An 18474-nucleotide genomic window follows, 5' to 3' on the forward strand; every position below is an offset into this window, starting at 1 on the left:
CAAATAGGCCCTGGCTGGTTGGCTCAGCGATAGAGCGTCGGCCTGGTGTGAGGGGGACCTGGGTTCGATTGCCGGCCAGGGCACATAGGAGAGGCGCCCATTTGCTTCTCCACCCCCCCCTCCTTCCTCTCTGTCTCTCTCTTCCCCTCCCGCAGCCAAGGCTCCACTGGAGCAAAGATGGCCCGGGCGCTGGGGATTGCTCCTTGGCCTCTGCCCCAGGCGCTAGAGTGGCTCTGGTCGCGGCAGAGAGACGCCCGGGAGGGGCCCCCCCACAATCAGTAACCTTCAAGGCTGATAGTTTGATAGTGGAGAAAATTTTATCTAAACATGCTCAGGCAAAATACTTTACAGAAGAACTCTGCTTGTTTTCTATACTATTGCAAGAGAATAAAAAGAACAGGCAAGTAAGAAAAAAAATAAAAGCAAATCAAACCAAAACAAAAACCCCTTTATTTCTGAAAAAAAAAGAGCAAAGACTAAATAAAGAAAAAAACCCCACACATTAAAAAGAACATATTACTCTTTCCCAATTTAAAGCATTTATTTATGAATGAACACCCAAATCTGTGGGTAAAACTAAAACTGTCATGTCAAAGTGTCATGTTTACTAAAGCTTCAACATAATTATGAAAAGTAAAAATTTTTAAAAGATAAAATATCTCATTTATAATCTCATTGGAAGACATCAGTTTTAATATTTACACATCATCACTTTTCCCACTTAGACAATACAGCAGCACATTACCAAATACAAAGTGAAATGTTATACAAAAATCCCGTTTAGATTTTCTAAAATCTTCAGTATGAGTGAATTAGTTTTAAATAAAATATATAGATATTTATTTTATATATCTTATTCTGCTTTCAATGATCAGTTCTTTACAAATATTTGCAGGAACAGAGTAAGTCTTAGATAAGATTTAATTCTGTGAAAATGTCCAAAGCTTCGGCTTATAACAGGGTGAGTGAATTCCAACACTGAAGAAGCCAAGTCTTACTCAAAAAATTTTTTTGTTTGTTTGTTTTTGTTTTTTTTGAGAGGAGAGAGAGAGACAGAGGGAGAGAGAGAGAGGAGAGACGGAGAGAGAGAAGGGGGAGGAGCTGGAAGCATCAACTCCCATATGTGCCTTGACCAGGCAAGCCCAGGGTTTCGAACCGGCGACCTCAGCATTTCCAGGTCGATGCTTTATCCACTGCACCACCACAGGTCAGGCATACTCAAAATTTTTAACTAGGCAGGGCTTATGAATAGCTACACACTGACATTTTGTGCTAGTTACTTTTTGTTGTGGGGAGCTATGCTGGGCATCTTTGGATTATTTAATAGCACCTCTGACTTCTAGCCACTCCAGCTGTAATAACCTACCAGGGGTCCCCAAACTTTTTACACAGGCAGCCAGTTCACTGTCCCTGACTGTTGGAGGGCCGCCACATACAGTGCTCCTCTCACTGACCACCAATGAAAGAGGTGCCCCTTCTGAAAGTGCCGTGGGGCTGGATAAATGGCCTCAGGGGGCCGCATGAAGCCCGCGGGCTGTAGTTTGGGACGCCTGAAACTGTCTTCATGCAAAACTACCCTCAACCAAGAACCATGGATCGAGTTGTTTAAATCCTTCAGGTTAGTATTTATAATCCAAGTAACAATATTAGGAGACTGCCTAGGTTTAGGCATAGTGGTTACTTTTTGTTGTTGTTCCTCCGCCTTCCAACCCCAATTGAAACGAAGGATATACAGCTGTAATTTCTTCTCATTCTAACAAGGCTGCCCAGTGGAAAATAAATATTCAAGTGAAAGGCAGACATTTATGAATCAAAAGTTTCATCTCAAGTCCCATATAACATCCAGTTTTATTTTATTATATGACATCAAAAAAAATTTTTTAAACAATTACCAGACTAGCACTACTGAATCAATAAGCTATTAGAATATTTAGGTTTCTACTTGTCACTTGTTGTTAGGACTACTGTGGTATTCCAGTGACAACCTGAGACCTTTCTTGTAGTTGTTTCTTTTTTTGTGTGTGTGACAGAGAGTCAGAGAGAGGGACAGATAGGGATAGACAGAAAGGGAGAGAGATGAAAAGCTTCAATTCTTTGTTGCAGGCAGCTCCTTAGTTCTTCATTGATTGCTTTCTCATATGTGCCTTGCCGGGTATGGGCTGCAGCAGAGCAAGTGACCCCTTGCTCAAGCCAGCGACCTTGGGCTCAAGCTGGTGACCTTGGGGTTTCGAACCTGGGTCCTCTACATCCCAGTCTGACGCTCTATCCACTGTGCCACCGCCTGGTCAGGCTTGTGGTGGTTTCTTGCTACCCTTTGCCTGCCTCTATCACCTGCTACTGTTGGTGTTTTTGCTTCTTTTTTCATTTTGTGACATTTTACATATTATCTGTGAGTTGACAATTTGTGCCAAGAGAGATCTTTATTTTCCAGAAATCTTACCTATCCTATGGTAAGTTTTAAAAAGTAGTTTCAATTTAGGACAATACGTTTAATACATTTCAGGGAATTTGAAAGCATCAACCTGAATTTAAAGTCACTCTTCCAGATCAAGGCTCACAAATAGTGGTAACATGATGACAAAAAATGTTTCAAGATGCTATTAATTTTAGCATCTGAAGCTGGCAAAATTTTATAGGCCTCTATACTGTTATCCCTAGTTTCTACAGCACATATATATATATATATATATAAACCTTTTTTCACTTTTACTTACTACAGACTATGTTTAAAATTATGTTTGAACTATATCAGACATTAAGTAACTGTGGAAAATATCAATTATGGTTTTTGAGAGTAACACAGAAACAGCAAAAACACTTCAAAAGAATAAATTTATAATACAAAGGCTTAAATCTTAACTTATTAGGGTGGGTGGCAAACCAAGATATTGTGATACAGCTATAGCATTCTTTGGTAATATAATTTACAGGAATACAACTTAAAAATTTAAGATGAATGTATAGATATGATGCTCTGCATACTTCCTCAGTGAAATACAAATTTTAGCAAAAACAAGAACCACGGGAACTCAAGTATATATTTATAATAAAACTTCCCCCCCCTTTTAATAAGGCCTATCTTAAGACTCTTTGTCTTAAGATAAATATGGGTGTTTGTATCAAAATTAAATGGCCCACAATTACCAAAGTTTGAGTTTTTATTGTCTTAATTTAAAAATTTTCCCCATTCACACTGTAAATTATTGTGCTTTATCTTATTCTAATAAATTTTAGTCTAATTTCCTTTTTGTGAGCTATCAGAGGCCAAAAAAACAAAATCACCGTTGTTAGTATTTGTCTAAAATAAGTACACAAGCCTGACCTGTGGTGGCGCAGTGGATAAAGAGCCAACCTGAGCCCTGGCCAGTTGGCTCAGCGGTAGAGCGTCAGCCTGGCGTGCGGGGGACCCGGGTTCGATTCCCGGTCAGGGCACATAGGAGAGGCGCCCATTTGCTTCTCCACCCCCCCCCCCCTTCCTCTCTGTCTCTCTCTTCCCCTCCCGCAGCCAAGGCTCCATTGGAGCAAAGATGGCCCGGGCGCTGGTGATGGCTCTGTGGCCTCTGCCTCAGGCGCTAGAGTGGCTCTGGTCGCAACATGGCGACGCCCAGGATGGGCAGAGCATCGCCCCCTGGTGGGCAGAGCGTCGCCCCATGGTGGGCGTGCCGGGTGGATCCCGGTCGGGCGCATGCGGGAGTCTGCCTGACTGTCTCTCCCTGTTTCCAGCTTCAGAAAAACGTAAAAAAAAAAAACAAAAAACAAAAACAAAAAAAAAAAACCCTGGGCTTGCCTGGTCAAGGCACATATGGGAGTTGATCCTTCCTGATCCTCCCCCCCCCCTCTCTCCCCCCTCTCTATAATGAATAAATAAAATCTGAAAAAAAAAAGTTCTTGAAATAAGTACATAAATAGAAGGAATAATGCTTTAGTGGATGGGTTGCTTGGTATCTCTTCTGTTTGCTTATTGGTAGCCTACTATATTCTTTCCTAGTTGAGGCTGCTGAACAAGATACTTTTGGATTACTAAGGTATTACTGATAAAGTTAAAAAAATTTCTTTGACCCAGCACAGACTTATTTTTACAGGTTAAATGACTAGAACCTGTATACAAGACTGGTTTGCATGTCATGCCAGGCTTAGAACTACATTGGAAAAAAAGAGATGGATAGGCAATAACTCAGACCTAATTTAATCTAATCTTCAAATTATTAAACAGCAAGGAAAAAAGTATATATTGATTCTTGTTTTAAATTTAAACTTTAGCTTTACAGGAATTTAAAAAATCATTCCTGAGACAGCAGTGCAGCTCTGAACTATAATAAAAGCATTAAGGGTTATCAGACTTCTAACCCTGAATGGAGCAAATGCATTTAAACCAATTAAACGTAATTTATAAGTCATTTTCACAATGAAATGCTTTCCAGAGCTAATAAAACCTTACTTGTTTGCATCAATAGTTATTACAATGAGACAAAGACTCCCAAATCAGGCATAGATAAATGAATAAATGTATAAACATGAAAAGTACAATGATGAATTATGATCTAACACTTTTTGAAGGCATGTATAACTGCCTCTAAGGACAAGAACAGGATTTAACCATCTTTGTCTCATTAACAGTATTTTAGTATATAGTACCTTATTAGGTACTCATTTGAGTGGTCAACTAATAAAATTTAAAATGCATCCAAAAACTAGAAATGTCTACTTGAAGAACCTACTAAAACAACATAAACACTTAAAAGAATTTACAGTTATAAACTTCTGCTGTTGATCACAACCACTGGCCAATCTACATATTTTATTCAAAGTAATTGCTTATGTCTTGGATGGTGATGATATAATGTCTCCATGTTTCCAGCTTCCCAAACCACAGCTAGTCTTTCAGACATTATTCCGTGCGATGGGAAGCAATGAAAACCACATTCTTCTTCTTCTTTTTTTTTTTGGTATTTTTTCTGAAGCTGGAAACGGGGAGAGACAGTCAGACAGACTCCCGCATGCGCCCGACCTGGATCCACCCGGCACGCCCACCAGGGGCGATGCTCTGCCCACCAGGGGGCGATGCTCTGCCCATCCTGGGTGTCGCCATATTGCCACCAGAGCCACTCTAGCGCCTGAGGCAGAGGCCACAGAGCCATCCCCAGCGCCCGGGCCATCTTTGCTCCAATGGAGCCTTGGCTGCGGGAGGGGAAGAGAGAGACAGAGAGGAAGGAGGGGGGGGGGGGTGGAGAAGCAAATGGGCGCTTCTCCTATGTGCCCTGGCCGGGAATCGAACCCGGGTCCCCCGCACGCCAGGCCGACGCTCTACCGCTGAGCCAACCGGCCAGGGCCGAAAACCACATTCTTAACTGCAAATGCTTTAAATCTCTATCGTAGGAATCTAAGATTTTGATAAGGAACTAAATAAAAATCCACAGTAACCACTGCAGCTTTCCCTCAAACTTTTAAATGGGACATTTGTTCTACCCTAGTCAAACCCTCCTTCTTCTTCTTAACAGGTGAGCTCCTAAGGTTCTTAACTGTGAATTTAATCAAATGGAATTTAATCTGTTAACTTGGAAAGTTTACCTAGATATTAAAAATGTTTAAAATAATTTGTTAAGACAACATAAAAAGACTGAGATTATCACAAGGACAAATGGCTTTAAGTATCTTGGGCACTTCAAAAGGACATATTTAAAAGAAAGTTGACAATTTAAAAATTATTCTTATTTACTTTTTTGGGAAGCTGTTACTTTTTAAAGTTTCCTTTATTCTTGAATTGGGAAGAGAAGCTGCACCAAGGAAAAAAATTGCCCTTAAAATGGTTAAAATGCAGCTCATTTTATTTTGATGTCTTTACACATGTGTAAAACTTTGATTATCCCAGGATAATAAATTATAAACAAAAGATAAGCACAAGTACAGGTTCCTACAAAATGGTATCATTATCAAATTTAGTATTATAAAGGAACATAACTTTTTATCCAGAATTAACCTAACTAAATCCCAGAACATAAAAGCCCACAAAAGTTAAAAAAAAAAAAAAAAAAAAAAGCCCACAAAGCTTTAGTTTCATATTTGAATTCATTAAAATCCTGTTTAAAAATATATCTAGAGCTGATTTCCCAATGTTCTTTTTAAAAAATAAGTTAGGGTGATAGAAGTACTACAAACATACCATGCCTGGTAACAAAAGGTATTATTAATATAAGTCATTTCAGAATGATACTGATTTACCTCATACATACACTATTGCATGTCTGAAAGTAATGTTTTCTTTCAAAGACAAAAATAAAAAGGGGTTAACTAAAAAATATCAGTGACTATTTCTACATTACAATATAGTTTTGCTTTTATTACTCTTGGAAAGTCTGAACAGGGCACAGGAAAAGATAGCTTCAAATAAAAGTAATTTTAATGTCTGACAAAGCCATGTTTTACACTAAATTTTTTAAAAAAGGTAACACATAAAGAAAAGGGGTCTTTCTTACCAAGCAATGCTGGTAGACCATGTCCTTACTCAAATAAAGAATATAGGGTTTCTAATAATAATCTGCTTAATCCTAAGTACTTAATTTTATATTTGGTGAAGAAAAACCCCCCAAAACAAAAAAAAACTTTAGGAGTTGTGATATTTTAGAATGAAGTATCAGTTATTCTCTGATCTTCCAACAGTGGTCAAGTAGGCGATTCTAACCAAAACAAAAACCAATTTGAGTAATCTTTTAGTTAACCATTCTAACTGTAAAAAAAGAGACATTAAGTTAGCTAGGTGCTTAGGTAAATTTGGCAAACACCACGTATACAGTTTCTTTCTCTCTCTCCCTTTCTTTCTTTCTTTTTCTTTCTCTCTTTCTATATATTAGAGAAGAATAAGAATGAAAGGAAAAGAACTATTAGGAGATAATGAATCTCATTTAAAATGTTATCTTAAAGGGAAATACAAACAAAAATGATAAAATAGTTGTTATATCCCTGTCACACTGAAGCAGCACAATAATATTGGTGTTTAATATTTATTTCACTACGCCAATATTTACGTGCTGCTACAGCGGAACAAGTATGTTAGTTCATCCAAACATGAGCTTCTGATGATGAAAATACAGTTTTGAATGCATTTCCTTAAATTTCTAGAGCAGCAAATAATGATTCGCATCTTGACTGTAGTATGTAAACCATGATGTGCTGCTACAGTACTTTAAGGCTTCAAAAATACAGGATTCATCCAACAGGGGAAACCTCCCTAAATTTTATTGGGGGAAAAAAAGTAACAGGAATAAGAAAACTTCTGAAATCTTTAATAAACTTACCTGCAAAATTAAAAATCTATTATGGTCCAAGTCAATTCCATGACTTCGAAGAAGATTTCCAACATCCTTAAATGTCTTCTTCTTCCCACTAATGTGATAGACAGAAGTATTATCTCTGTAGGCCGTTCTGGATACATAGAAGTTACTGTTAGGAATGACTTCATACTCATTCCCTTCCTGTTTTGAGGAAAAACAAAACCAGAAAATAACTGGTATTAAGTTACAGGTCTATTCCAAATTTTACTCACTTTATACTGAAACTAATTCTATAGATTAAAAATTTCAAAGAACATGCACAAAACCTGGCAATAGTTTTCAGAAACAATAGATACTTTTCAAAATTGTTTGATTCCTTCCTCATAGATCACAAAAACCAAAAAGCCAAACCAAATAAACAAAAACAAGAGAACTCCCTCACCTCCAAACAAGCCTAAAAACATTTGACTGAGAAAAGAGTTGATGGAAGGGGAGAAGAATCTGACCATATCCAAAACAAACTCAAATTATTAAATCATGTTGACAGATTAAATTACTAGTCCATTAAAAAAAGAAAAAAACAACAACAAGCAAAACACTGCAGAGGATGATTCAAGGAAAAAAGAGGGCAGTAATGAGGTGATACGGGTTAGTTTTTTTGGGGGGTAAGGGATATTTAATTGAAGGTAAAAACAATTGTAAAAAGTTGACAAATACATTCCCCACATTAAAAAAATCAGATTAAATAAGTACAAAGTCTACTTTATTAAAACTCACTTCCCCTTAAAAGCTACATCATTTTGAAATATGACTTAAAATTTACACGAATCAAATGTAAATAGGCAATGGAATCAAATCTGATTTACTAGCAATCTACTTTCCAATTCAAATTGTACAGCAGGACTTAATGAACAAAAAATATATGCCATCATATAGGTTTAAAGTCTTTTATATTAAAAAAAAATTGTAACAAAACAAAGCCTACAAGCCAAGTCACATCCCCTTTTCATTATGTAATTAGCTTTCTGTATTTTTAGGTTCCATTTTTTTATTTGGTTGAAGCCATTTTTGAACCATGAATTTCCAGTTAATTATTAATCAGAAGAGGAAAAAACCCTTTACCAACAAAACAGAAAATAATCTAAATAGACATTTTAAACAAACCAAAAATTTACAGTAAAAGAATGCATTCAGAAATCTAAAACTGCTTAGTATTTTATTCCAAAAAGGTAAGCACCTAACTACTATTAAGTACTTAAAATTAATTTCCCTGGCTAAAAATTTTAATATTTTAAGTTTAACATCCACCACCACTACTCCTCAAAAAGAAAATATGGACATGGAGGTAAATAAATCAATAATTTTTTCTCCTTTAACCTTACACTAATTTTTAAAAGCCAAATTCAAGCCAAAAATAATAAAATGTGAAAAGTATCAAAACTCTCTGAATTCTTTACATGAAGTTGCAAAGAAATAGTCCGAGTCCCTTACCTTATCAATTATCTTTTGAAAATGAACTTCTACAGTACAACTCTGAATATCCTTGTGTTCATCAGAATTGTGTATTAGTACCGAGAGTTTTTTAGATCTTATTTTTTGTGCTCGATAGCCAAACACAAAAAGCATAGAATCAATAACATTGGATTTGCCACTGCCATTTGGCCCAATAATACAGGAAAAGCGCTGCATAAAAAGAACAGGAAAAGAAAATTAAAATGAAGTTTAAAAGGTCATACTACTGATTTTAAACGGCTTGTCTTTTTAACTTGCAGCAAATCTATAAGTATTCTAAAGTTTTCATTGCTACAAGTTAACACAACTTAAGTTTTCTTACCCATCACAAACTCCAACACCTTAAAAAAGACCACTAACTTTTTTCAAAATCCATTCTAATAGTCAAGACAAAATTCTCCCTTCAAACAAATAATTCACCAATTCTATTCAGTGAGAAAAACCTTTTAATAGGTACAGAGGTGCCAAAGATAATAAGATAAAACAAAAGCTAAATTTATTATCAAAAGCCATACGATACATGTGTATCCTATCAATCGGAATAAATATAGGAGTTACAAAACTGAAACACCTTGTAATAAAGACTCGTTATCTTTCAATAGTTCTTTAAAACGGTCAAATACCTTATGAAAAGGTCCCAGAATTTTTTCCCCAGCATAGGATTTGAAGTTCTGGTTTACAATATGAGTTATCATAAGTCGAGGAGCTCCAGCTTCGTTGGTCATTGCTGGAGGCGGGGGAGGCGGGATGCTATTCAAAATCTCTTCTAAACTTCTATCATCAATTTCCTCACTTGGAGTCTCTAAGTCAGTCAAGGGAAAGGAAAGGAAAGGCAAGAGGGGAAAAAGTCTGCTTTAGTGTAATTCGTTCTGAGGACTAGTGCCTGCTAATGTCTGGAGAGATGTTATACTTTGGACACCTCCTAGCTCCACTGAAACTGTCACTGGGGTTTCATAATGTCATCCAATTACTGGACTCAGAAAAGCTAAGGTGGTTTCAAGTAGGGTTTCATCTTTTTCAAGTCAATTACCATCTTCTCCTTAACCGCACTTTAAGACCACGGAAGTGTAGTTAGGGTGACGCGACTTTTCATCATATTAACCTACAGCCATGAAGATAAGGCCTGAAAAAGAGTCCACTGGCTACTGGCTGACCGTGCCAATTTCCGCGGAAATAACAAGGCCACAGAACTTCACAAGGAATCTAACTCGCCCCCATCCCCTCCAGCACCGTTATACTGAAATTGCACGTAGTCTCTAACCTCTGAAAATTGCCAAATCGCTTTCTTGAGCTGACCTAACTGGACCCACCCACGATCTTCAGATGTCAATCCTGCAGGTCTCTTCGCCCACGCCAAATAAAAAGAGCCAGTTGCCGACCCACTAGGGTCCTCCAGCGTGCTTTCCTGCTGCGTCTCGGCGGACTACTCACCTGCCGTAGCAGAGGCACGGCCTCCGGTGCGGCTGGGCGGCGGCTCGGACTCCGCGTTGCTGCTGGTGCCGTCCGGGGACCGCGGAGGCCCTCCGTCTCCGCGCCGGGCGGTGGAGGACTGGGCGCCTTTACGGGGCATGGTCGCTGGGCCGCGGAAGAACCGAGAGCGCGCTCGCCAGCCGCGGGCTCTGCGGGAACAGACGGCTCAGCGCCCGCCCCGCCCCGCCCGGCAGAAACTTCCAACTACTTGTTTCCAGGAGCGGTCTCTAGAACCCCGCTCAGCGCCAGGAGTCTTCAGGAGAGAGGGCACAAAAAATCCAAGTCCTAAGGAGGCGGGATTCATACTCTTAAACAAGTCCTAAGCAAATGGGGACACCTACACTCGAATCAAGCAACGACGGGAACTGCTAGGGTTCCTGTATTCTTAGTGCCGCACCGCCATCGGCCATAGTATGCGCGTATAAGCGCATCTGAATGTAATTTCTAAACGAGGTAATTCCTACACTCGGGCACTTTCTAACACGCCCACGCTCACGGGCTAGGGGTGCACGTGCACACAGACTGGGAGGGAGTCGGATCACTCCAGGTCTGAGGGACTATTAACCTCCTAGAGCAGAAGACGGGACGCGCCTCGCCTCACTGCCCGCTCCCGCCATTCAGCTCCCGGCGCCGCGGACGGCCGGAGCCTGGGGTCCACCGCTCGCACTTCCAGACTGGACGCCGTGGCGCCGGCTCCGATTCAACCATCTTGGGGTAACCGGGGTTTGTCCCTCCAGGACCCGCGGCGGAGGCTCGGTCACCCGGCCGGGCTAAGACCCGGTGACGAGTTCCGTGGGGGAAGGGAAGCGGGCAGGGGGGACGCCCTCCCCCGACAGCAGAGCACCCGCGGTCCTCCGGGCTCGGAAGCACGACCCCCGCCCCAGCGACGCTGAAGTAGTTCCGAGAAGGGCGCCGGGGGAGCGCGGGAGCCCGGGGCCGGGAGCGGCCAGGGGGGAGGGGTGACACGAGAGCGTCAGCGCCGGGCCTCCACTCGTCGCGCGCGGCCGGGCCGGAGCTGAGAGCGCGACAACCCGAGCAGGAACAGACGCACGTTACCTGCGGGACGGTCCACTCAGACCACGGCTGGGAGCGGCTGGACAAACCCCGCTCCTACTGCTCTTTCGGCTCCGGGCCCTTCACTCGAAAATGGCGCCTAAAATACAAACTCGAACGGAAATTCGTTACACATCTGCGCAATGCTTTCTGGGAACCACTAATTTGAAAAAAAGTGCGGCGATTGTCACCGCCATCTCCTGCTCGCTTCCACACATGCGCCGACTACTGGAGGGGAAACCCTGGTGACGTGCAGCCTTTTTATTTAGTGGAAAGGAAGAGCGAAACGTTTTTTCTAGAACCTACGGAAACAGCACTTTTATAAGAATATTGCAAAATACAAAACAAAACCAACCTAGCGAGTTTTGAAAGAGAAAACCAGAAAAGAGGGCACCGCCCACAGCTGGAAGCGGGGCTCAGTAATCCAATAACGCCACTTAAAAGGAGGCGGGCTCTGAGGGGCGGGTTGTGAGGCCCGCGTGGGTAACGCGCGACGGAAGAGTATCGCGGGAAGACGGACTGCGCGTAGCTTTTCAGAAGTCACTATGGTGACAGGGAGGTCGGGAAGCTTCGTGGTAACTGGTCTCAGCTCTGTTACATCAGCCACCACTTTCCTGGAATTTAAGGTAAATCTCCACTTTAGGACGTGGTGAAGAAAGGGTTTGTTAGCTGTGGCTATCACTGGATCCCACCTTTTCTGCTTTGAGGGTGTCTGCGACGTGGAGCATCAGTTGTTTTCCATTTCCCTGGGGACAGTGGGTTTCTGCAGAGACTTAGCTTTTGGGATGCGACGGCGGAAACCTTGAATTTGGGGGCAATTGAGGGACAACAAAGAGAAGAAAAGACCTGGCTTGGTGAATGATCGTGTAGTTCTCATGTGAATAGCGAAATAATGATTTCAAATTACTGATGTCAGGTCGTTAGTGTTACCAGTGAAGGGCGGAGTGGTGGGCTTTTGAAATCATTTGGAAAATTTAGATGAAACGACTTGCCGATGTCATCTGGTTATCTTTATGAGAAAATGATGGATCAGCAAATATTTCTAATGTAGCTTTTATGCAAGGCTTAATAAGGGTTTAGAAAGTATTTATTTCTGTTCCCAAAGAATTTCCCTATGTTCGTGAGTTCCTTTTATTAAATTTCATCTAGACAATTAATTTTAATGGGGTGACATTGATCAATTAGAGTACATACATTCAGAGAAAATGTCTCCAGATAATTTGAACATTTGATTATGTTGTATACTCATCACCCAAAGTCAAATTGTCCTCCCTCACTTTTTATTTGGTTTTCTTTATGTCCCTCCCCTACCTCCACACTCTCCCTCTCTACCCTTCCCCTCCCCCTGGTAACAACTGCACCTTCTCCATGTCCATGAGTCTCAATTTTGTGTCCCACCTATGTATGGAACCATACAGTTTTTAGTTTTTTCTGATTTACTTATTTCACTCAGTATAATGTTATCAAGGTCCATCCAGGTTGTTGTAAATGATACTATATCATCATTTCTTATGGCTGAGTAGTATTCCGTGGTATATATGTGCCACTTCTTCTTTATCCAGTCATCTATTGAAGGGCTTTTTGGTTGTTTCCATGTCTTGGCTACTGTGAGCAATACTATGTTGAACATGTCTTATGCACCAATGTTTTTGAGTTATGGGGGTATATTCCCAGTAGAGCAGGGGTCTCAAACTCGCGGCCCGCCCACCAATTTTGTGCGGCCCGCAGACTGGCCCGCAGACTAATCCACGAAGTTTGATTAGTCTGTGGGCCACACAAAATTGGTGGGCGGGCCGCACGGCCGCGAGTTTGAGACCCCTGCAGTAGAGGGATTGCTGGGTCATATGGTAGTTCTATTCTTTTTTTTTTTCCCCTGAAGTTGGAAACGGGGCGGCAGTCAGACTCCCGCATGCGCCCAACCGGGAACTACCTGGCATGCCCACCAAGGGGCGATGCTCTGCCCATCTGGGCCGCTGTTCTGTTGAACCGGAGCCATTCTAGCGCCTGAGGCAGAGGCCATGGAGCCATCCTCAGCACCCGGCCAACTTTGCTCCAATGGAGCCTTGGCTGTGGGAGAGGAAGAGAGAGACAGAGAGGAAGGAGAGGGGGTGGGGTGGAGAAGCAGATGGGCGCTTCTCCTATGTGCCCTGGTTGGAAATTGAACCCGGGACTCCTGCACGCCATGCCGATGCTCTACCACTGAGTCAACCGGCCAGGGCCTGGTAGTTCTATTCTTAATTTTTTGAGGACCACCATACTTTCTTCCATAATGGTTTTACTACTTTACATTCCCACCAACAGTGGATGAGGGTTCCTTTTTCTCCACAGCCTCTCCAACACTTGTTATTACTTGTCTTGTTGATAATATAGCTAGTCTAACAGGTATGAGGTGGTAACTCATTGTAGTTTTGATTTGCATTTCTCTAATAGCTAGTGAAAATGAGCATCTTTTCATGTATCTATTGGCTATTTGTATTTCTTCCTGGGAGAAGTGTCTGTTCATGTCATCTTCCAGATTTTTTTATTGCATTGTTTGCTTGTTGAGTTTTGTGAGTTCTTTGTATATTTTGGATATTAGGCCCTTATCTGAGCTGTTGTTTGAAAATATCATCTCCCATTTAGTTGGCTGTTTTGTTGTCAGTATCTTTTGCTGACAACAAAACAGCCTACTAAGAAGCATCAACAAACTAAGAAGCATCAAAAAGCTTCTTAGTTTGATGTAGTCCCATTTATTTACCTTTGCCTTTACTTGCCTTTGGAGTCAAATGCATAAAATGTTCTTTATGGCCAAGGTCCATGAGTTTAGTACCTATGTTTTCTTCTATGTAATTTATTGTTTCATATCTTATATTTAGTTCTTTGATCCATTTTGAATTAATTTTGGTACAAGGCAACAAACTGTAGTTGAGTTTCATTCTTTTGCACATGGCTTTACAGTTTTCCCAGCACCGTTTATTGAAGAGGCTTTCTTTTCTCCATTGTGTATTTTTGGCTCCTTTATCAAAGATGATTTGACCATATATTTGTGGTTTTATTTATGGGCTTTCTGTTCCATTGGTCTGAGTGTCTTTTTCTACCAATACCATGCTGTTTTGATTATCGTGGCTCTCTAATATAATAAGAAGTCAGGTATTGTAATGGCCCCAGCTTCGTTCTTTTTCCTTAGGATTACTTTGGCTATTCGGAGTTTTTTATATTTTCATATAAACCTGATGAGTTTTTGTTCCATTTCTTTAAAAAATGATATTGGAATTTTGATGAGAATTGCATTAAATATGTATATTACTTTGGGTAATTGGTCATTTTAACTATATTCTTCCTATCCAAGAACAAGGAATATTTTTCCATTTCATTGTATCTTTTTTGATTTCCCTTAACCATGCTTTGTGGTTTTCATTATATAGGTCCTTTACATTCTTTTTTATAGTTATTCCTAGGTATTTTATTTTTTTTGTTGCAACCATAAAAGGGATTATTTTTTTGAGTTCATTTTCTGAAGTTTCATTGTTGGCATATAAGAAGGCAGTAGACTTCTGTATATTAATTTTGTATCCTGCGGACTTACTGTATTGGTTTATTGTTTCTAATAGTCTTTTTGTGGAGTCTTTGGGGTTTCGATGTACAGGATCGTATCATCTGCAAAAAGTGAAACCTTTACTTCTTCTTTCTCAATATGAATGCCTTTTATTTCTTTCCCTTGTCTGATTGTTCTGGCTAGAACTTCCAGCACTAGGTTAAATAAAAGTGGAGAGAGTGGGCAGCCGTGTCTTGTTCCTGATTTTAAACGAAAAGTTTTCAGGTTTTTGCCATTTAATATGATGTTAGTTAATGGTTTGTTATAAATAGTCTTTATTATGTCATTTTCCTTCTATACCCATTTCATTGAATGTTTTAAACATAAAATGATGTTGTATTTTATCGAATGCCTTTTCTGCGTCTACTGATAGGATCATACTGGTTTTCTTTGTTTTGTTGATATGGTGTATTACGTTAACTGTTTTACGAATGTTGAACCATCCTTGTGATTGTGGGATGAATTCCACTTGATCATGGTGAATTATTTTTTTAATGTGTCATTGTATTTACTTTGCTAGTATTTTGTGTAGTATTTTAGCATCTGTATTTATTAGAGATGTTGGTATGTAGTTTTCTTTTTTTGTGTTGTCCTTGCCAGGTTTTGGTATGAGAGTTAATGTTGATGTCATAAAATGTGTTTGGAAGTATTGCTTCTTCTTCAATTTTTGGGAAGACTTTGAGTAGGATAGAAACCAAATCTTCTTTGATTGATGGATAGAATTCACTAGGATAGCCGTCTGGCCCTGAACTTTTATTTTTTGGGAGGTTTTTGATAGTTGTTTCTATTTCCTCCTGCTTATGGGTCTGTTTAGGCTATCTACTTCTTCATGACTCAGTCTAGGAAGATTGTATTGTTCTAGGAATTTATCCATTTCTTCTAGATTGTTAAATTTGGTGGCATATAGTTTTTTATAGTATTCTATGATAATTCTTTGTATATCTATGATGTCTGTGGTGATTTCTCCTCTTTCATTTTGGATTTTGTTTATGAGTCCTTTCTCTTTTTTCCTTAGTGAGTCTTTTCAAAGGTTTGTCAATTTTGTTGATCTTTTCAAAGAACCAGCTCCTTGTTTTATTGATTGTTTTTTATAGTTTTTCTGTTCTCTATTTTCTGCTCTGATATTTATTATTTCCCTTCTTCTGCTGGTTTTGGGTTACCTTTGTTCTTCTTTTTTAGTTACTTAAAATGTGATGTTTAGGCCCTGGCCGGTTGGCTCAGTGGTAGAGCGTCGGCCTGGCGTACAGGAGTCCTGGGTTGATTCCCGGCCAGGGCACACAGAAGCGCCCATCTGCTTCTCCACCCCTCCCCCTCTCCTTCCTCTCTGTCTCTCTCTTCCCCTCCCGCAGCCAAGGCTCCATTGGAGCAAAGTTGGCCCCGGGTGCTGGTGACGGCTCCATGGCCTCTGCCTTAGGCGCTAGAATGGCTCTGGTTGCAACAGAGCAATGCCCCAGATGGGCAGAGCATCGCCCCCTGGTGGGCATGCCGGTTGGATCCCGGTCGGGCGCATGTGGGGGTCTGTCTGACTGCCTCCCCGTTTCCAACTTCAGAAAAATACAAAAAAAAAAAAAAAAAAAGAAAATGTGATGTTTAGTTGTTTATTCGGGCTCTCCCTTGTTTGTTCATATAAGCCTGTAGTGATATGAACTTCCCTCTTATTACTGATTTTGTTCATCCCAGAGATTCTGATATGTTGTATTGTCATTTTCGTTTGTCTTTATGTATCTTTTGATCTCTGCTTTTATTTCTTTCTTGACCCACTCATGTTTTAGAAGTATGTTGTTTAATTACCAAAGTTTGTGTGTTTGTTTACTTCTTTTTTGCAATTGAATTCTAGTTTCAAAGCTTTGTTGTTTACTTCTTTTTTGCAGTTGAATTCTAGTTTCAAAGCTTTGTTGTCACAGAATATGTTTGGTGTATTATCAGTCTTTCTGAATTTGTTGATGTTAGTTTTGTGGCCCAACATGTGGTCAATTACTGAGAATGTTCCATGTACACTGGATAAAAATGTATACTTTGGCATTTTGGGATGAAATAAATGTCCTGTAGATGTCTATCATATCCAATTGTTCTAGTGTTTTATTTAAGGCCAGTATTTCTGTTTGGACAAACGATCTAGAGCGGTCAGCGGTGTATTGAGGTCTGTAAGTATGATTGTATTTTTGTCAGTTTTTATTTTTACATCAGTAGTAGATATCTTATATACTTTGGTGCTCCTTGGTTTGGTGCATATATATTAAGAAGTATTTTGTTTTCTTGATTCAATGTCCCCGTTATCATTATGAAATGACCATCGTTATCTGATTACCTTTGTTGTCTTGTAGTGAGCATTGTTAGATATGAGAATGGCTACACCTGCTTTTATTTGGATGTTATTTGCATGGAGAATTGTTTTCTAACCTTGCACTTTGAATTTGTTTTTATCCTTGTAGCTTAGATGTGTTTCTTGAAGGCAGCATACAGTTGGATTTTCTTATTTGATCGACTCTGCTACTCTGTGTCTTTTTATTGGTGAGTTCAATCTACTTACATTTAATGTAATTATGGACACTTGAGGGTTTCCTACTGCCATTTTATATATTGCTTTCTGATAGGTCTGTATCCTGTTTGGTTCTTCTCTTTTCTTTTTCTGTCATTTGTATTTGGTTGTATTCCATACTTCTTTTTTAAAAATTATTTATTTATTTTAAAATGAGACAGAGAGTGAGTCAGAGAGAGGGATAGACAGGGACAGACAGACAGGAACGGAGAGAGATGAGAAGCATCAATCATTAGTTTTTCATTATGCGTTGCAACACCTTAGTTGTTTATTGATGCTTTCTCATATGTGCCTTGACCGTGGGTCTTCAGCAGACCAAGAAACCCCTTGCTGGAGCCAGCGACCTTGTGACCTTGGGTTCAAGCTGGTGGGATTTTGCTCAAACCAGATGAGCCCACGCTCAAGCTGGCGACCTCGGGGTCTTGAACCTGGGTGCTCTGCATCCCAGTCCGAGGCTCTATCTACTGCACCACTGCCTGGTCAGGCTGTTTCTTCTTTTTTTAAGTCATGTGTTTCTGTATTGGTTTTTTTAGGGGTGGTTACCGTTAGGTAATAAAAAGGATATATATCATATTCAGTGTAGTACATTATCTTATGAGTGCTCCTGGACTCCATCCTCCTTTGCTACTGTTAACCTTTGTCCTCTCCCCTTTTTTGTTTCTGTTGTCACAGATTAATCTTGTTTTTATTGTGATCTTGTTGGAGCTTTTACTTGTGATTTTGTTGTGTTTTGTTCTTTGTATCTGGTGGGATAACCCCCTATAGTATTTCCTGAAGTGTGGGTTCTCTGGTGATAAATGCCCTAATCTTTTATATATCTGTGAATGTTTTTATTTCCCCTTTGTATTGAAGGATAGATTTGATGGATATAGTATTCTTGGCTGGAAGTTCCTCTCTTTCAGTACTTTAAATATTGGGATCCACTCTCTTCTTGCTTGTAGCATTTCTGCTGAGAAATCTGATGATAATCTAATGGGTCTTCCTTTATATATTGTATTCTTCTTTTCCCTGGCTGACTTCAGGATTTTTTCTTTGTCATTGGTTTGTGATAATTTTAT

At 40.0% G+C, this 18474-nt stretch overlaps 2 protein-coding genes across 6 annotated transcripts in view; one reads left to right on the forward strand and one right to left on the reverse strand.

Annotated features, from left to right (window-relative positions):
* The window catches only part of SMC4 (structural maintenance of chromosomes 4), a 38521-nt gene extending 26908 nt beyond the window's left edge, over positions 1 to 11613 (reverse strand). The window contains exons 1-5 of the mRNA XM_066347672.1: positions 11307 to 11613; positions 10212 to 10503; positions 9404 to 9582; positions 8760 to 8951; positions 7293 to 7469 (exon numbers count right to left, since the gene is read on the reverse strand). Coding sequence (XP_066203769.1) covers positions 7293 to 7469; positions 8760 to 8951; positions 9404 to 9582; positions 10212 to 10350 — 687 coding nt within the window. The 5' untranslated portion in view covers positions 10351 to 10503; positions 11307 to 11613. The remainder of the gene's footprint in view (positions 1 to 7292; positions 7470 to 8759; positions 8952 to 9403; positions 9583 to 10211; positions 10504 to 11306) is intronic.
* The window catches only part of IFT80 (intraflagellar transport 80), a 261132-nt gene that overhangs the window by 39796 nt on the left and 202862 nt on the right, over positions 1 to 18474 (forward strand). Inside the window, exons 1-2 of one of the 5 annotated variants that reach the window (XM_066347675.1) lie at positions 11684 to 11929; positions 17310 to 17388. The exons of 1 other annotated variant lie outside the window; for it this stretch is intronic. The gene's annotated coding sequence lies outside the window, so the exon portion shown is untranslated. Of the gene's footprint in view, positions 1 to 11682; positions 11930 to 17309; positions 17389 to 18474 lie in introns of those variants that run through there. 3 more of the 5 variants (XM_066347677.1, XM_066347673.1, XM_066347678.1) reach the window with 3 other exon arrangements.

This window comes from Saccopteryx leptura, chromosome 8, assembly GCF_036850995.1.
Source record: "Saccopteryx leptura isolate mSacLep1 chromosome 8, mSacLep1_pri_phased_curated, whole genome shotgun sequence".
Taxonomy (NCBI): domain Eukaryota; kingdom Metazoa; phylum Chordata; class Mammalia; order Chiroptera; family Emballonuridae; genus Saccopteryx; species Saccopteryx leptura.